At 38.4% G+C, this 14,495-nt stretch overlaps 1 protein-coding gene across 4 annotated transcripts in view; it reads left to right on the top strand.

Moving 5' to 3' along the window:
- esr2b (estrogen receptor 2b) overlaps positions 1-14,495 on the top strand; it is a 443,098-nt gene that overhangs the window by 19,635 nt on the left and 408,968 nt on the right. For 2 of the 4 annotated variants that reach the window (XR_007439927.1, XM_049481055.1), the window contains exons 2-5: positions 2,251-2,695; positions 6,131-6,327; positions 10,275-10,391; positions 10,906-11,238. Coding sequence is in view for 3 of the 4 variants with exons in the window: in XM_049481055.1 (XP_049337012.1) it covers positions 2,328-2,695; positions 6,131-6,327; positions 10,275-10,391; positions 10,906-11,238 (1,015 nt within the window). In the remaining variant the exon portion in view is untranslated. Of the gene's footprint in view, positions 1-2,250; positions 2,696-6,130; positions 6,328-8,266; positions 8,469-10,274; positions 10,392-10,905; positions 11,239-14,495 lie in introns of those variants that run through there. The other 2 variants (XM_049481056.1, XM_049481057.1) reach the window with 2 other exon arrangements.

Below are 14,495 nucleotides of genomic sequence, written 5' to 3'. Positions count from 1 at the left end.
TAACCTCGTACAGAAAGCGCGTGGAGGATAAGTCGACCCAGTCTCATGTTCGCTGAAGAAACTCAGGCGAGCTTGGACACGAAAAACTTTTTTAGTTTTTTAGTTTTTTTTTTCTTTTTTCTAAATCTGTTGACAAGATAATAGCTGTAGTTCTGTAGTTTAGTGCTGAAGGCTGAAGTGTGAGTGCGTTTAGTCTCTGGTTTGAGAGATTCATTATACAGATTTAAACGATTAAATGGTCATCTTGACCCCAATCAGGAAATAAGCATGATAATTTTTTAAAGTGTGAAGAACTTTTAATTTGTGGGTGTGGAGGCGTAAAGGTTCCGTGGCGGGCTCACAAATCAGATACAGATATTATGTAGTTTTAATACAAATGAAGATTCTTTATTTATAGTGTGGTCTTATAATGTTCTCTAAGCAAAAATGATTCTGTATAAATGGACCTCATATCAACTGACAAAATGACTTTGAATTAAACCTTTTACTTTCAATTGTTTAGTATGCCAGTCCAGTGCCCACACCCTCTTCTTTCAAAGCTGTGTCTCTGTACAGTGTGCAGCTCGTGGATTGGCATTGTGTCTTGTGTATTGACACAACCCTATCCCATGACAGACCTTGGCCTTTAGACTTGTCGCTGATAACAATCTGGATGTTCTTTTTGGTCTTTGGTGTGGAGCACATGGTGTCCATTTCTTTAAAAAAATATCTGAAATAATGTGATGGTCAAACCCAGATGCTTTCAAGCTCAGAGAAGTCAGTGCTGCTTTTGGGCATGGTTAACATAAGGCTTCTGTTTTGCACAGTTTAGGTAAAGTTTAAGGTACTGTTTGTGAACGTAACTCTGTATTGTAGTGTCATAAATTTGCCAAAATAATCCCTTACCGAAGTGGTTTTAAATGATGGTTTTGATTTAGTGCCATCTGAGAGATCAGAGGTCACATTTGTTCAGCTTATGCTTGTGCTTTTGCCCTTTACACAATGAATGGTTTAATGGACCATATCATGCACCATAGAGGAAGAAATATACACATTTCTTTCAGTCTTTCTTTGAGAAAGATTTTTTTTTTACATTTCTTAAATGTTTTCATTCATTTGTCAGAAACTGGAGATCCTGTGCACATCTTTGCTCCTCAAAGCATGAGATTTTTGTTGTTTCTGTTCTTATACCAAATTGTGATTATAATCACCTGTTAACATCACCAGGCAGAAGTGAAGGTTAAATGAGAAGTCTGGTGTGAAAACGACTTGGGGTGTAGTGAAACGTAATTACAAGTACGAACTTTTGTCAAATAGCCCACCTTCATTTACCCTCAGCATTCTGAAATACAGCTCTTTTAGTCGATGCTCCCAACAGGCTAGGGGCATAGAGTTGCCCATGCAAAGCATTGCCCATTTTTACACCATTAACAAGCTCACAGTAGCTCCACACATCATTAGGAGAATTCTGAGGGTCCTGACATTTAAAGCAAGGCACTGAAAACTTAATAATTTATCAAAAAGACTGTTGAAATCAAGTCACTGCTTAAAAATAAGTCACAATAATTCAACTGACAAGTACGAACAAATAGGTAGGATAGGGGAACATATTGCAAATTCTGTAAAGATGCATGATATTGTATAGATCTTTTCAGTAACAAGTGGAATTCATGCATTTCCAGTCCTGTAATATCTTTCTACGGCCTCAGTCCACATGCTTCTCTCGCTTCAGATGATGCTTTTGTGGTGTCTCTCTCAGCTTGTCATGAGGGGGCACTCAAAGTGTGATTTGTATTTACTGCACCTACTTCACCTATAGGGGAACACAGGAATAAAGAATATAAATTGTTGCTGCTTGCGGAAGAATCATTTTAAACTGGGCGGGTGTGATGCGGTCTCCTTTCAGAGGGGATAAATCCGATTCCAGGTTATGTTCAATCAGAGAGAGAGAGAGCACGCTCAGTCAGAAACTTCACTCCTTTGTTCTACTATGAGTGAATGAGCTAGTGAGCTCTGAGCTTCCACTTCTGAAGTCTCCATTGCTCCACCAGCTGCTCGCATTCATTAAAACTGAGCCGGATCCTCTTCTAGAGGCTGTATGTGTGACGTAAGTAGAATGAATGAATATTAGGCTTAGCAGGGAAGGGTTGTTTCAGCACACTGGTACCATTAAATATAATATTTAATCCATATTCTTCTCCATTCAGAAATGCTTCTGCTTTTAGTTTAGGAAAAAAAAGTATAATTGTTTTCTTCTTCTTCTTTGTTCAGATAGATTTCTCCTGGACATCAGCAGGCCTGTGATGGTTGGTGCCTTTGGGGATTTTGCCTGATTTCTGTTCCCCACCATGAACTCCTCTCCTGGCCCTGCTGCCGTCCCCTCACCCCCCGTCCTTCAGGTAGCCAGGGCACCGGAGCGGGACGACCCCCACACACACTTTCCTGCCCTGTACTCCTCCTCCCTGGCTGTGGAGCGAGGGGCTGTTTGCATCCCGTCTCCGTTTGCCGACACTGAGTTTGGACCCGGACCGCTGAACCTCGGACACCCCGTCTCAGAAAGCCCCGGGCTAGGACCCCCCCTCAGCCCCTCGCTGTTCTGGCCCTCACACACCACACACGCCATCACCCTGCACTGCCCACCACAGCTGATGTACGGAGAACCACACACACACGCAGCCTGGGCAGAGACCAAACCACACACACCCAGCCGCAGCAGGTGAGAACACACACACCCACACACACACACACACACAGCGCTTTGTCCTATGTTTGAATTAGAGATGTGCTATATCATATTGTACACAATAAAATAATCAGTTTAGAAATAAAAAAAAAAATAGGTTTTCAAGATATTCTGCCTTGAAAGCAGTATATAATTGTATCTGTTTTCCTGTGTAATATTTGTTATGTATTAGGGTATTTTTGTATAACTGTTAATGTGTGCAATATACGCATGAATACGTTAAACATTCAGCATTTTAATATTGTGGTAGATTACCGTATTTTTCCACTTCATTAATTCATGTGACATATGAATATGTATTAATATTAAGTTATATTATTTTTCTTCTACACAAAATAATCATTGGTAGGTTATAGGTACTATTGGTGTCTGTTGTTTTTTATTTTTTTTTTACTTAAAATATTTTTACTTTAATTTGAACTGTTATGTTTATACAAAAAATTCAACAAATGTAATATTAGTTTTGTTGCAGAAGTGTATGTTTGAAATGAATACAAAAGTGCTTTGTCAAGAATATCGCCAAGAGTATCAGAAAAATAGCCTGCAATATTGTGAAATTATTTTAGGGCTATATTACACACCTCTAGTAAGAATAGTTTTTATCAGATAAAAAAAAATCTGAACAGTTTCAAATAAATATACGAAAAGGCAAATAAGAAACAAATACTTCGGGCCGATCTCCCAGAAAGGATTAAGTGCTATCCTGAACATTTTGGAACCAGGTGTTACCATGACTACAGCAAAAATACAGCTGTTTTGTTCACTATCCCAACACACCAGTGATCTGACACATGTTTCATATGAAATGTTAATGATGATGAAATACAGCAAATCTTAAAGAGGTTTGACTTAAAACATCTATCCCATAATAACCATCTTGGCTGAATTTCCTCAGTCATCTTTTTGAGGTAGATTTCTTGTCTCTTAAAGTGTTTGAGAGCATCAGTTGTAAAGTAGTGAAGAGGTAGAGTTGATATACAGTGAATATACCTATTTGAGTAATGTTCTAATACATATTATATCAACTATGTAAAGAAAAATATCACTTTTAAAAATCTCAGTCCATCTGAAAAAAAAAATGCTTTTAAGTTACTACATGATTCATTATGTGATTATTTCAATATTTATTAAAATGTAGGAAAACAAAGAAAGAAACATTGAATGAGAAGATGTGCCCAAATTTTTGACTGTAAAAACACTCATATTTTACCTCTCTGATCTTGTAGTCCTGTACAGATTAATCCGTTCACTTAGCTCATCTGAGGCAGATCTTCTCATCTCTAATTATCTCTAATAAGTGATCTACAGTTGGAGCCAGTTCTTTCAGTGCCGCACCCCCAAACTCTGGAATTCATTACATCATTACCTCTGAACTCGCACAATCTCCCTCCTTCTCATCAACACTGAAGACACATCTGTTAATTCAGCGCTTCTCCACATGTTATATGTCTATGTCTTCATATTGTTTCTACATTATATGAATCAGCTTTAATCTACAGGGGTTGGACAATGAAACTGAAACACCTGGTTTTACACCACAATAATTTATTGTGGTGTCGGGCAGCTCTGGTGGAAACAGGAGAGTTGAGGTGCACATTGAATTCTGACGTGATTTGATCCGCTGTGGTTTGATGTCTTTTGGATACAATCCGGGCTAGCACCCAAACATCACTTTCAGACAGCTTCCTCTTACAGCGTCCACAGTTAATCCTGTTGGATCCTTCTTGGTGGTATGCTGACATAACCCTGGATACCGTGGCTCTTGATACATCACAAAGACACCAGGCTGCTCCAATTTAGCCATTAAACCTCCCACACTAAAATGACAGGTGTTTCAGTTTCACTGTCCAACCCCTATACATTTGTGAATAGCAGTGATTTTCAGTACAGAATCATACCTGCTTTATTGCAGCATTCCTGAGGGCCTGAACTTCAGCCTTGTCCTTTGCACACAGGGATCTCCCCAGATTCTCTGAATCTGTTAATATTGAATATTGTGTACTGTAGATGGTGGGATATCCAAGTCTTTGCAGTTTTACGTTGAGGAACATTTTCTGAAATTGTTCCAATGCTCTAAAAATCAATCATAAAAAAATGATAAAGGGAAACACGGCTCAAAACATTGAGTTTTACACTGACCAGGTCAGTCATCAGATCTTAACAGAATTCAGCTTAACAGAATTAACAGAAAAGCTTATAGCTTTAACAGAAAGCTGCACTTATAGCCTAGAAGGCACAACAGAGCGATACAAAATAGAGCAGTTTGTTAATGTCAGTGGATCACCAGCCTGATACGGTTATTACAAGCAAAGGTAAAACAAATAAAAAACAAATAATGAATCAACATTTTGGGAGAATTGGCATTTCTTACTCCAGCAATCCCCTTACAGTCAAGAAGTTTAATGTATGCTTTAAGTCAGCTTTAGAGGACACACATTTCTGGACAAGCTAAGAAATACAGCAATAATACAGGAATATTTACATGAATATGACGTCAGTCATTGTGAGTATTGTCCTGTCTGTTTCACCAGAGTTTTGCAGCACAGTTATAAGCTTTTATTGCAGATTAGTAGAGCGACCACGGTAATTTGGTGGGGCTGTTGTAAAGTGGAATAATATTGTTACATTAAATTGTATTTTCTTATACTTATAGACACTTTGTTTCTTTACTTTTGCTCTAAATCAGTGGTCTGCTATTAAGTTTGGCTATAGGCCAGATATTGTCCAATCCATTACGTGGTGGGCCACAAAAAAAAAAAATCTGTTTTGGAAAATTAACTGTAATGGGATGGAGTGCTACAAACTAGTAGATCAAACAGTTGATCTCAAAGCAAGTAAACATGTTTAATTTTTACCACCCCTTCTCTAAAATCGAATTATGTGCCAGCCAAAAATACTACTTTCTAAGTTGTTTAACACATTAGGAAATAAGAAATCATATGCGTTTTTTTTTATTCATATATTACTTTACTTTTAGTATAAAGTGTGATGTACTGTATTTTTCAGACTATAAGGCGCATTTAAATTCCTTTCACTTTCCCAAAAATCGTCAGTGCCCCTTATGTATGAATTCTACCAGTCAGGTTGTAAAGAGCAGTAAAGCCACTCCGCTGAAGAACAGCTTTATATAGATGTTTCAGTGAAGTATCTCCATGACCGAGGCTGGAGCAGTATTAGCATTAGCTGCTAACCGCAGCGCTAGCTTTTTCACTGTTCAGAGGTGGGTATGTCGGACTATTTTCTGGGTGTTTATCCTGTTAAAAAAGCTACTTCGGATAAACCACTATTTATATTTTATATAATTTGAATTATATATCTTTTCAATTTTTTTTTTTTAATTGACTTTTTTCCACAAGTGATGCTCGTCTCTTTTACTCTCTCTCTCTCTCTCTCTCTCTCTCGCTGCAGTTCTTTAGTATCTCATATGAAGTTGTTTGGGAAGCAGCTGGAGGACTCTGATAAAGTCCTGAACTCCTCTTCCTCGGAAACTCTGGCTAAAGCTGACCTGCATTACTGCGTGGTGTGCAGTGACTACGCCTCAGGCTATCACTATGGCGTGTGGTCTTGCGAGGGCTGCAAGGCGTTCTTTAAGAGAAGCATTCAAGGTAAAACCATTCACCTCCCAGTCTGTTCAGATTGGCATCTGAATACCATCTACAAAGCTTTCAATGTGTTTCTCACTCGCTTTTATAGAGAAGAAAATACAGTCAATTGATGTTACTTTTTACAAGCACAAAAGCTCTTTGCACATGCAGTTTATTTGTATAGCACCTTTCATATACAGTTTTCCAATTGCAATTCAGAGCACTTCATACAAATAAAAGCTAACAGCATTTTAAAAGCTTTAAAAAATAGAAAGAAAGAATATAGCTGTCCTTTCAGCATCATCAGAGCTCATCAGAGTGTCTCCTTGATACGAAGAGCCAGTTGAACCTGTTCACTACACAGTAGACCAAACACACTTCTTAGAAAACACTGAAAACACTGTGTTGTGCCTGCTGAAGTGCTTTGTGGAAATATACTCAGTGACAGTGTTAACCTGTTTATACTATTAGAATAAACCGAATTAAACATAAAGTCAGTGACCAGAGCATGCATTTATCATTATTTATTTCAATATAACATTAGAATATACACTGGTTTCACAAATAGGAGCACTGTAGTTCTGTAATTACAGACTAAAGTCCTTTTGTTTCTCTGGTACAGAGATCATTTAATCAATGGTCGGAACACCACAATGGTTGGCAGCAGCATACTGTGGGCAGAGCTTGTAACCACTAGTGAACGACAGAATCTCTAAAGGACAGATTCAGAGCTTCTGTCTTTGATTTTACTTTATCTACAAGGTGGAGTAGCTGCTGTAGGTAGGAGTGTGAAATAGAGTGAAGGACAGTGAGGGATGGTTAAACGCGGCGTTTAAAAACTCCAGCAGCACTGCTGTACCTGATCCACTCACTGTACCAGCAGCACAACACACACTAACACCTCATACACCACAATGCTAATCAGTGCTAATCACTGCAGTGCTAAGAATAATGACCCACCACAGGGTGAAAGGAGGATAATAATAAAGTATACAGAGTAGGGTTGTCATGATAACAGAATTTTGACTTTTGACTTTGAGACCAACTGTATGACCACAATTCTCGATACCAAAACCATACTTAGAAAACCATAGAAGAAAAAAATACAACAATAAAATTGTCTGAATTTTGCCAGGCATGTCATACTGCTGTATCAGATTTCTAAACCCGGATTTCTCAACTGTATATATAGGCACTTGGTCCATGCAGATGTATTGAGGTACAGCTCTGTTTAGTCTGTCTGCCTCTTTGGAGGATTTATCATATTTTCTGTGTCTGTGTAGCACAGATCTAATAGTAGCCTGACTGTATGAACTTGAAGGGATGGCAGAAGTTAAGTTCTTAAATAAGGAAAACAAAGAGAGAGAAGAACATTTATAATGCTATGTTGAATTGAAGACTCATTGCTCTGTTTTATTAATCAGCGTTTTACCATTTTAAATAAGCCCACGCTTAATGTAACGATCAAGCAGGCTATGTGTCTGACATTGAATTTGAGATTGAAACACAAAAACGTGAACATCTTCAGTTCACATGCCAAGATGGTAGTCTATCTTATCCCTGACGCTTAAACAGTTGGATTAGCAGTCACTATTAAATCTTAGTAAAGCTACAGAGTGTATCTTAACTACGTCCAATAACCTCTTCACTTCTCAGCTCTCTGTAGATATCAGGGTGCTGCTTGTCCACCAAATGTTGAGCCAAGTTGCTCATGTTTGCTAATTTGCCCTGGAGAGAGTTGGAACGCCGTTTGTAAACTGGGTTTGTGGTGTTGGTTTGGTTCCCGTCTTTATTAGTGATATACAGGGGTTGGACAATGAAACTGAGACACCTGGTTTTGGACCACAGTCATGTTTTGTCCCGAGGGACAGTTCTGGTGGAAACAGGAGAGTTGAGGTGCACATTGAATTCTGTGTGATTTGATCAGCCCTGGTTTTCTGTTTTTTTGGATACAATCCAGGTTAGCACCCGAACATCCCTTTCAGACAGCTTCCTCTTACAGCGTCCACAGTTAATCCTGTTGGATGTGGTTCGTCCTTCTTGGTGGTATGCTGACATTACCCTGGATACCATGGCTCTTGATACATCACAAAGACTTGCTGTCTTGGTCACAGATTCGCCAGCAAGACGTTCACCAACAATTGGTCCTCTTTTGAACTCTGGTATGTCACTCATAATGTTGTGTGCATTGCAATATTTAGAGCAGAACTGTGCTCTTACCCTGCTAATTAAACCTTCACACTCTGCTCTTACTGGTGCAATAATGTGCAATAAATGAAGATTGGCCACCAGGCTGCTCCAATTCAGCCATGAAACCTCCTACACTAAAATGACGACAGGTGTTTCAGTTTCATTGTCCAACCCCTAGAAGCAAAACATGCCCACACTTCACTCCTCAAGCCCGTTTTGTCCAAACGTCGTGGATGAGAGAGAGGACATCTTTTTAGCCGTCATCATTCTACGCATGCTACTGCTCCCTCGGTGCTGGCTCGCGTGTATCTAGTGCTCAACTGCGTTAAATTAATACTCATGTATTGATTCATTTGTTCACAATCCTAGTTTTACCTTAATTCTGGCACACTGGTCGCAGTGTAGTTCAGTTTTCTTATGAACTGAAAAAAAATTACATCTACTAATTTGGCTTATTTGAAGCTAGTAACTTGGCTTTATTGAGTATTGATTGAAAGCATCCAACGCTAAAGAACCAAACATTTGTGACATCGTAGTATTGAAAAGCAACTCGAGTACAGAGAAACAGATATTACAGGACTACAGTCTGTTATTATAGAACTACAATGTGCTCCTACATGCACTGAGCTGGAAAACAATGGCTGAGGGTATTTACCTTTAAAACCCATTACAGCTGTAAACTGGGAATACTGGCTCTGTTCCAGGGGTGTGGGAGATGATTAAACTAACACACTCTTACACAGAAATCGCAAAAGATGATTTATTTGTTTATTTGCATTTGTTCTGATATAAATGTTTTTTTTTAAACAAATTAGTTCTTACTCTCCAAGGATTTACAGATCATTTTCTCACATGCCTGCCTCCACACACACACACACACACACACACACACACACACACACACACACACACACACACACACACACACACACACACACACACACACACACACACACACACACTTATTGTGATGTAATCACTAGTCCAAGTGGAGGGGAGGCCAGTGCACTCTGTTCTCTCCTGAGAGTTTACAGCCTGCATGTGTTTTGTTGTTTGGTTCTGCTTTATTAAAAACTTTTTGAAGTGAAGTGTGGTAAATGTGCTTTTGTGTACTGAAAAGGAAAAGAAGGGCCTGTGTGTAGATTTAAAGGAATTTTAACATTGCTTTAGATAACAGTCAGCATTCTTTTTTTATCATTAAGGCATCATGTAAATTTGTAAATTGTACTTTACCGTCAAGAAACATGCACACAGATTTGCAAAGAAGATAAAGGTGCCCAGGAACAAAAAATGACAAAGAATTTAGACTGGTATGGGCAATGTTCAGTGAGCTACATACACAGTTGTAGAGTTGTAGAGGTTCCTAATGGAGTAACACAATTATCCATCCCATGCCAATTGAAGATTTTCACACAGTTCCAGCAGAATTTGGGGTAGGAGTATGTGTGCCACACACGGATTCATTGGTCATCTACACTGAGACAAAAGCTGCATTCTTCACTAAAGATGATCCACTTCTTGACAGTCTGGCACAACACCATAGCATTCTTTGACGACATTAAGGGAAGTCAAGGTAAAGGTCTGTGTGCATGTATTCCTGAATTGTGCAGCCGTCTGCCAATGGTGCTGGCACTTATATGATGACTCACGGATGGCATCGTTGCTCCCAGATTCTTCATGTTGCTGGTGTGCGCCTTTGGTCAGGGTTTTAAGAAGCCTTCGAGGTGAAGTAGAAGATGGTGTTTTTAAGTAATAGAGGGAATCTGTATCTCTTTCAGGACACAATGACTACATCTGTCCAGCCACCAATCAGTGCACAATCGACAAAAACCGCCGCAAGAGCTGCCAGGCCTGCCGGCTACGCAAGTGCTACGAAGTAGGAATGATGAAGTGCGGTAAGTGTGCTTTCGTCTACTGAGATGAAAATGAAAGGGCTTAGTGCTGATTCAAGTTATTAATGAATTAATGCAGCATTATATAGCATTTTACTTCTGTTACTCTGAGTTTGGTGCACTGTTAGCTGCACAGTGTAACTCTGGGGAAGCCAGAACTGCGTAACACTGCATAACCAGAGTCATGTTTGTGTAAAATACTGTAATATTACTGTACTGTATCAGTTCCCGTGCTTTCTCCACCTTCAGCAATGATTCTGTTTCTCCCAGCTTGTCAACAAATACATGTGTAAAATATGTTCTTCTTCTAAAATTGGCTCAAAGCACAAATCCCACATCAAGACTGTAAAGAAAGCCACTGGAGCAATGGAACTTATAGCACAGGAGCAAAATTATTATAAAATGATAAGATGAACTGTTTCTTTAATCTACATGTAAATGATGATAATATCATATGATATGAACTCTGTATCTGGTGCAGATGAGGTAATTGGTCTTTTTTTCCTTCCCATTGTAGGTGTAAGAAGGGAGCGGTGTAGTTATCGTGGTGCTCGTCACCGCCGGGTTCCGCAGGTCCGGGAAAGCTCTGGAGTGGCCATGGGGGTCAGAGGTCATTCTCAGCAACATCCGCAGCTTCACCAACCCCTCTCTCTCCCCGCCCCTGAGTTAAGAGCGCCCGGTCTCTCCCCCGAGCAGCTGGTTCAGTGCATGCTGGACGCAGAGCCTCCAGACATCTACCTGAAACAGGAAATGAAGAAGCCCTACACGGAGGCCAGTGTGATGATGTCACTCACAAACCTTGCAGACAAAGAGCTCGTCGTTATGATCAGCTGGGCCAAGAAGATACCAGGTGAGTCTCTTTATGATGGTATTTTTAAAAATAATTAAAGAATTCTGATTTGTTGTCTGTAATGCAAAGAAAAAAAAGACTCTAATATTCTACTATAAAGTCTACATAGCAAATAAATCAAATTAACTAAAATATTTAATAGTTTTTTTTTTACCCTATTTGGAATCCTTTGTGTAATATTTTATATTTCATTTTGATCTTTTTGATCTTTTTATTTCACAAACCATACTTAAAAAAAAAACATAATTAAAAAGTGTTCTAAATCACATTAAATTAGTAAAAAAAATAGCTGTTACTTTGCCTCAATGGCTCTTAGTACTGTTACCACTGTTTTTCCACTGTTTTTGCAGTAGATGGGGCCAAGCTAACTCTACTACTACTGTTTCATTGCTTTATTAACTTGTTTATAATTGTCTGGTTCATGGTCTATGATGGACAACAAACAGCTCTAAAATAGTTTTAATAGTGGTATGTCCAACGAAACATTTAAAAATAAATAAAACGCATGATGTCCATTGTAATGGATGCTGGGTCTGAAAGGGTTATCAGTGATAAAAAGTGCTAATATTAATATGCACACTGATATTCCAGTGGCCCATGGAAGCTAAGGAAAACTGCACTGACCTGTGGAATATATGTGTGGGGTCTCCTGTATTGAATGTGGATGAGACTTCACATATGTCACACGTGTGCTGGAAATATGCCATTGAAAGCTAAAATTTTCACTCACTGTGCAGTCTACTGCGGATGGTAATGCCAAACCAATCGGGCCCTGTGTGAAAAAGTGTTTGCCTTTTGTGACCTCCTGGATGAGTTGTCCATGCCCTTTTGGAATAATTTCGGTCGGCTGGCCACTCCTGGGAAGGTTCACCAGCGTTACATGTTTTCTCCATTTGTGAATAAGAGCTTTCACTGTGGTTCTGGAGTCCCAAAGCTTTAGAAATGACTTTGTAACCTTTTCCCTATTGACAGTCTGTTATCTTATCTGTTTTTGAATTTCGGATCAGATTGGGGCATAATTTGTTGCTTTTTGAGAGCTTTTATCTGCTTCATGTTGTCAGACAGGTTATATTTAAGTGATTTCTTGATTCTACATGTCTAGTAGTAATCAGGCCTGGTTGTGGTTAGTAGGGGCGGGGGCGGGGGCGGGGGCAAACACTTTTTTTTTTACAAAGGACTAGATTGGTTTGGATAGTTTTTTTCCCTTAATAAATGAAATGATCATTTATTCATGTTATATATGTCTGATATAAATGTTTGTTCAATAATCTAAAATTAGTAAGTATGACAGAAATGCAAAAACACAAGAAATCTGTAAGGGTGCAGATACTTTTTCACTGTAAATTATATGGATTGGATTTGGGCCACTTTTACCTGCTGTATGAACGTAAGCTAACAGAATTGATAATATTGTGTGGCGTGCTGAGAGTAACTCCCCAGCTATCAGTGCTGATATCAGCCTGTTTATAAGTAATATTCCAAATTCCGAGTCAATGTTTGCAGCAGGATTAAAGTCAAGACCTGTTGTAATCATGCTGCTATATTGTCTGATATAAAACCCTGATTTTCTGATGTTTATCTGATCAGAGTGTTATTACATAAAACAGTAACTCTTCCAACCAACCAGTCCAAAGTACCCATATGTGGTTAACACATTTATTTATGAGTAAACAGGTCCGTATATAATGATGTGTCACATATACACACTGTTAAAAACCACATGATCAGGTGTAATAAAGATTACTTTGAGAAGAACAGATTGAGAAGTGTGTTTGAGGAGTATGTGATTATTTAAACTGGTAGTTTGTATTAGGGTTGTGTCATATCGTATCATACACAATAATATTGCCAACATTTTTGAATATCGTAGATAGAGAGATAGATAGATAGATAGATAGATAGGTAGATAGATAGATAGATAGATAGATAGATAGATAGATAGATAGATAGATAGATAGATAGATAGATAGATAGATAGATAGATAGATAGTATAATGTATTTCACTTTAATCCTGGATACATGGAGATATTTGGAGTACATTATTATTACATTATTATTACATTCTGGATAATTGACTTTATGACAAATCTGATAAAAATGATTGTATTTTGTAATATCTCAGTTAGGGGTGTGCCATATCATATCATCTGCAATAATATGGTATGCAGTAGTGTATTCTTGAAATATTTTTTTTGTAACCCAGTGTTTTGTCATATCACCAAGAATATCGGTATTGCGAAAAATATAATAAAATATCGTGATATTATTTTAGCTCCATATCGCCCACCCCTAGTTTGTATGATGATGAGCCCACAGTTTTATGTTTTAGTTGTTTATATGTGTAGTTGGGGAATATAATGTTATTTTATCATAGCGTAATAAGATTCCTAATCATGGTCAAAATATATTTCTATAAGCACATCAAGGATATTTTCAATCAGGAACAATATTATCTAAAGTATTGTTCTATAATACTTTTACCATATCACCCAGATCTACGAAACATTACATTAGCCTCAGAACTAAGGCAGAACAATTTCGAACCAAAGAACTGCTTTCACTATACTGTGCTGCCCCTTTAAGTTGCTGGAGTTTGGGTACAGTTTCAGGCCTGTCAGTTTCCAGCCATGGTGGATTTATTCCTGCAGACGCTTCGAGAATGTCAGTGGGAATGTTAACAGAGCTGAAGTTGAGTGAAATGATTTCTGGCAGATTGAAGGCAGATTGGTGCTGTAATGTGGCTTTATTAGGACGTGGTTGAGCATTTCAGGTCCAGCAAAAAAAATGTTCAGGTGTGAAAAGTGAAATTTTGGAGAAAATTATCTTGTCCTATTTAGCTTTTCATCACCGTTCACTGCAGTTTTATCTCTCTAGAGTCCTGCTGTCTGTAATAAGACCCTGAACATGTGTGTGAGAGAGAGAGTGTGCATGCACACACATCTGCATTGGCTCTGCACAGCAGCAGGTGTCTTTAGTTAGAGGATTTTGGAGAGGCTTATCATGATTAACCATTTAAACCCTCAAGGCCTGCATGTGGGCCAGCATTCAGTATTGGCTTTCTTGCCCTAAAACCACATACACTTAATATTAGTTCTGTAGCAGTTATGAAATAATTTATTATAGCTACTGTATCATGTATTGTAGTTATAGAATCCTTTACATTTGCCACTTACAGAATCATAGTATATACTGAATCATTTAAAATAGTCACTGAATTACTGATTACTGATTACTGATTACTGAATATTTATTGTGG

This window comes from Astyanax mexicanus, chromosome 7, assembly GCF_023375975.1.
Source record: "Astyanax mexicanus isolate ESR-SI-001 chromosome 7, AstMex3_surface, whole genome shotgun sequence".
NCBI lineage: Eukaryota > Metazoa > Chordata > Actinopteri > Characiformes > Acestrorhamphidae > Astyanax > Astyanax mexicanus.
Note: the sequence above shows the minus strand (reverse complement) of the source record. Positions and strands in the feature narration are given on the sequence as shown.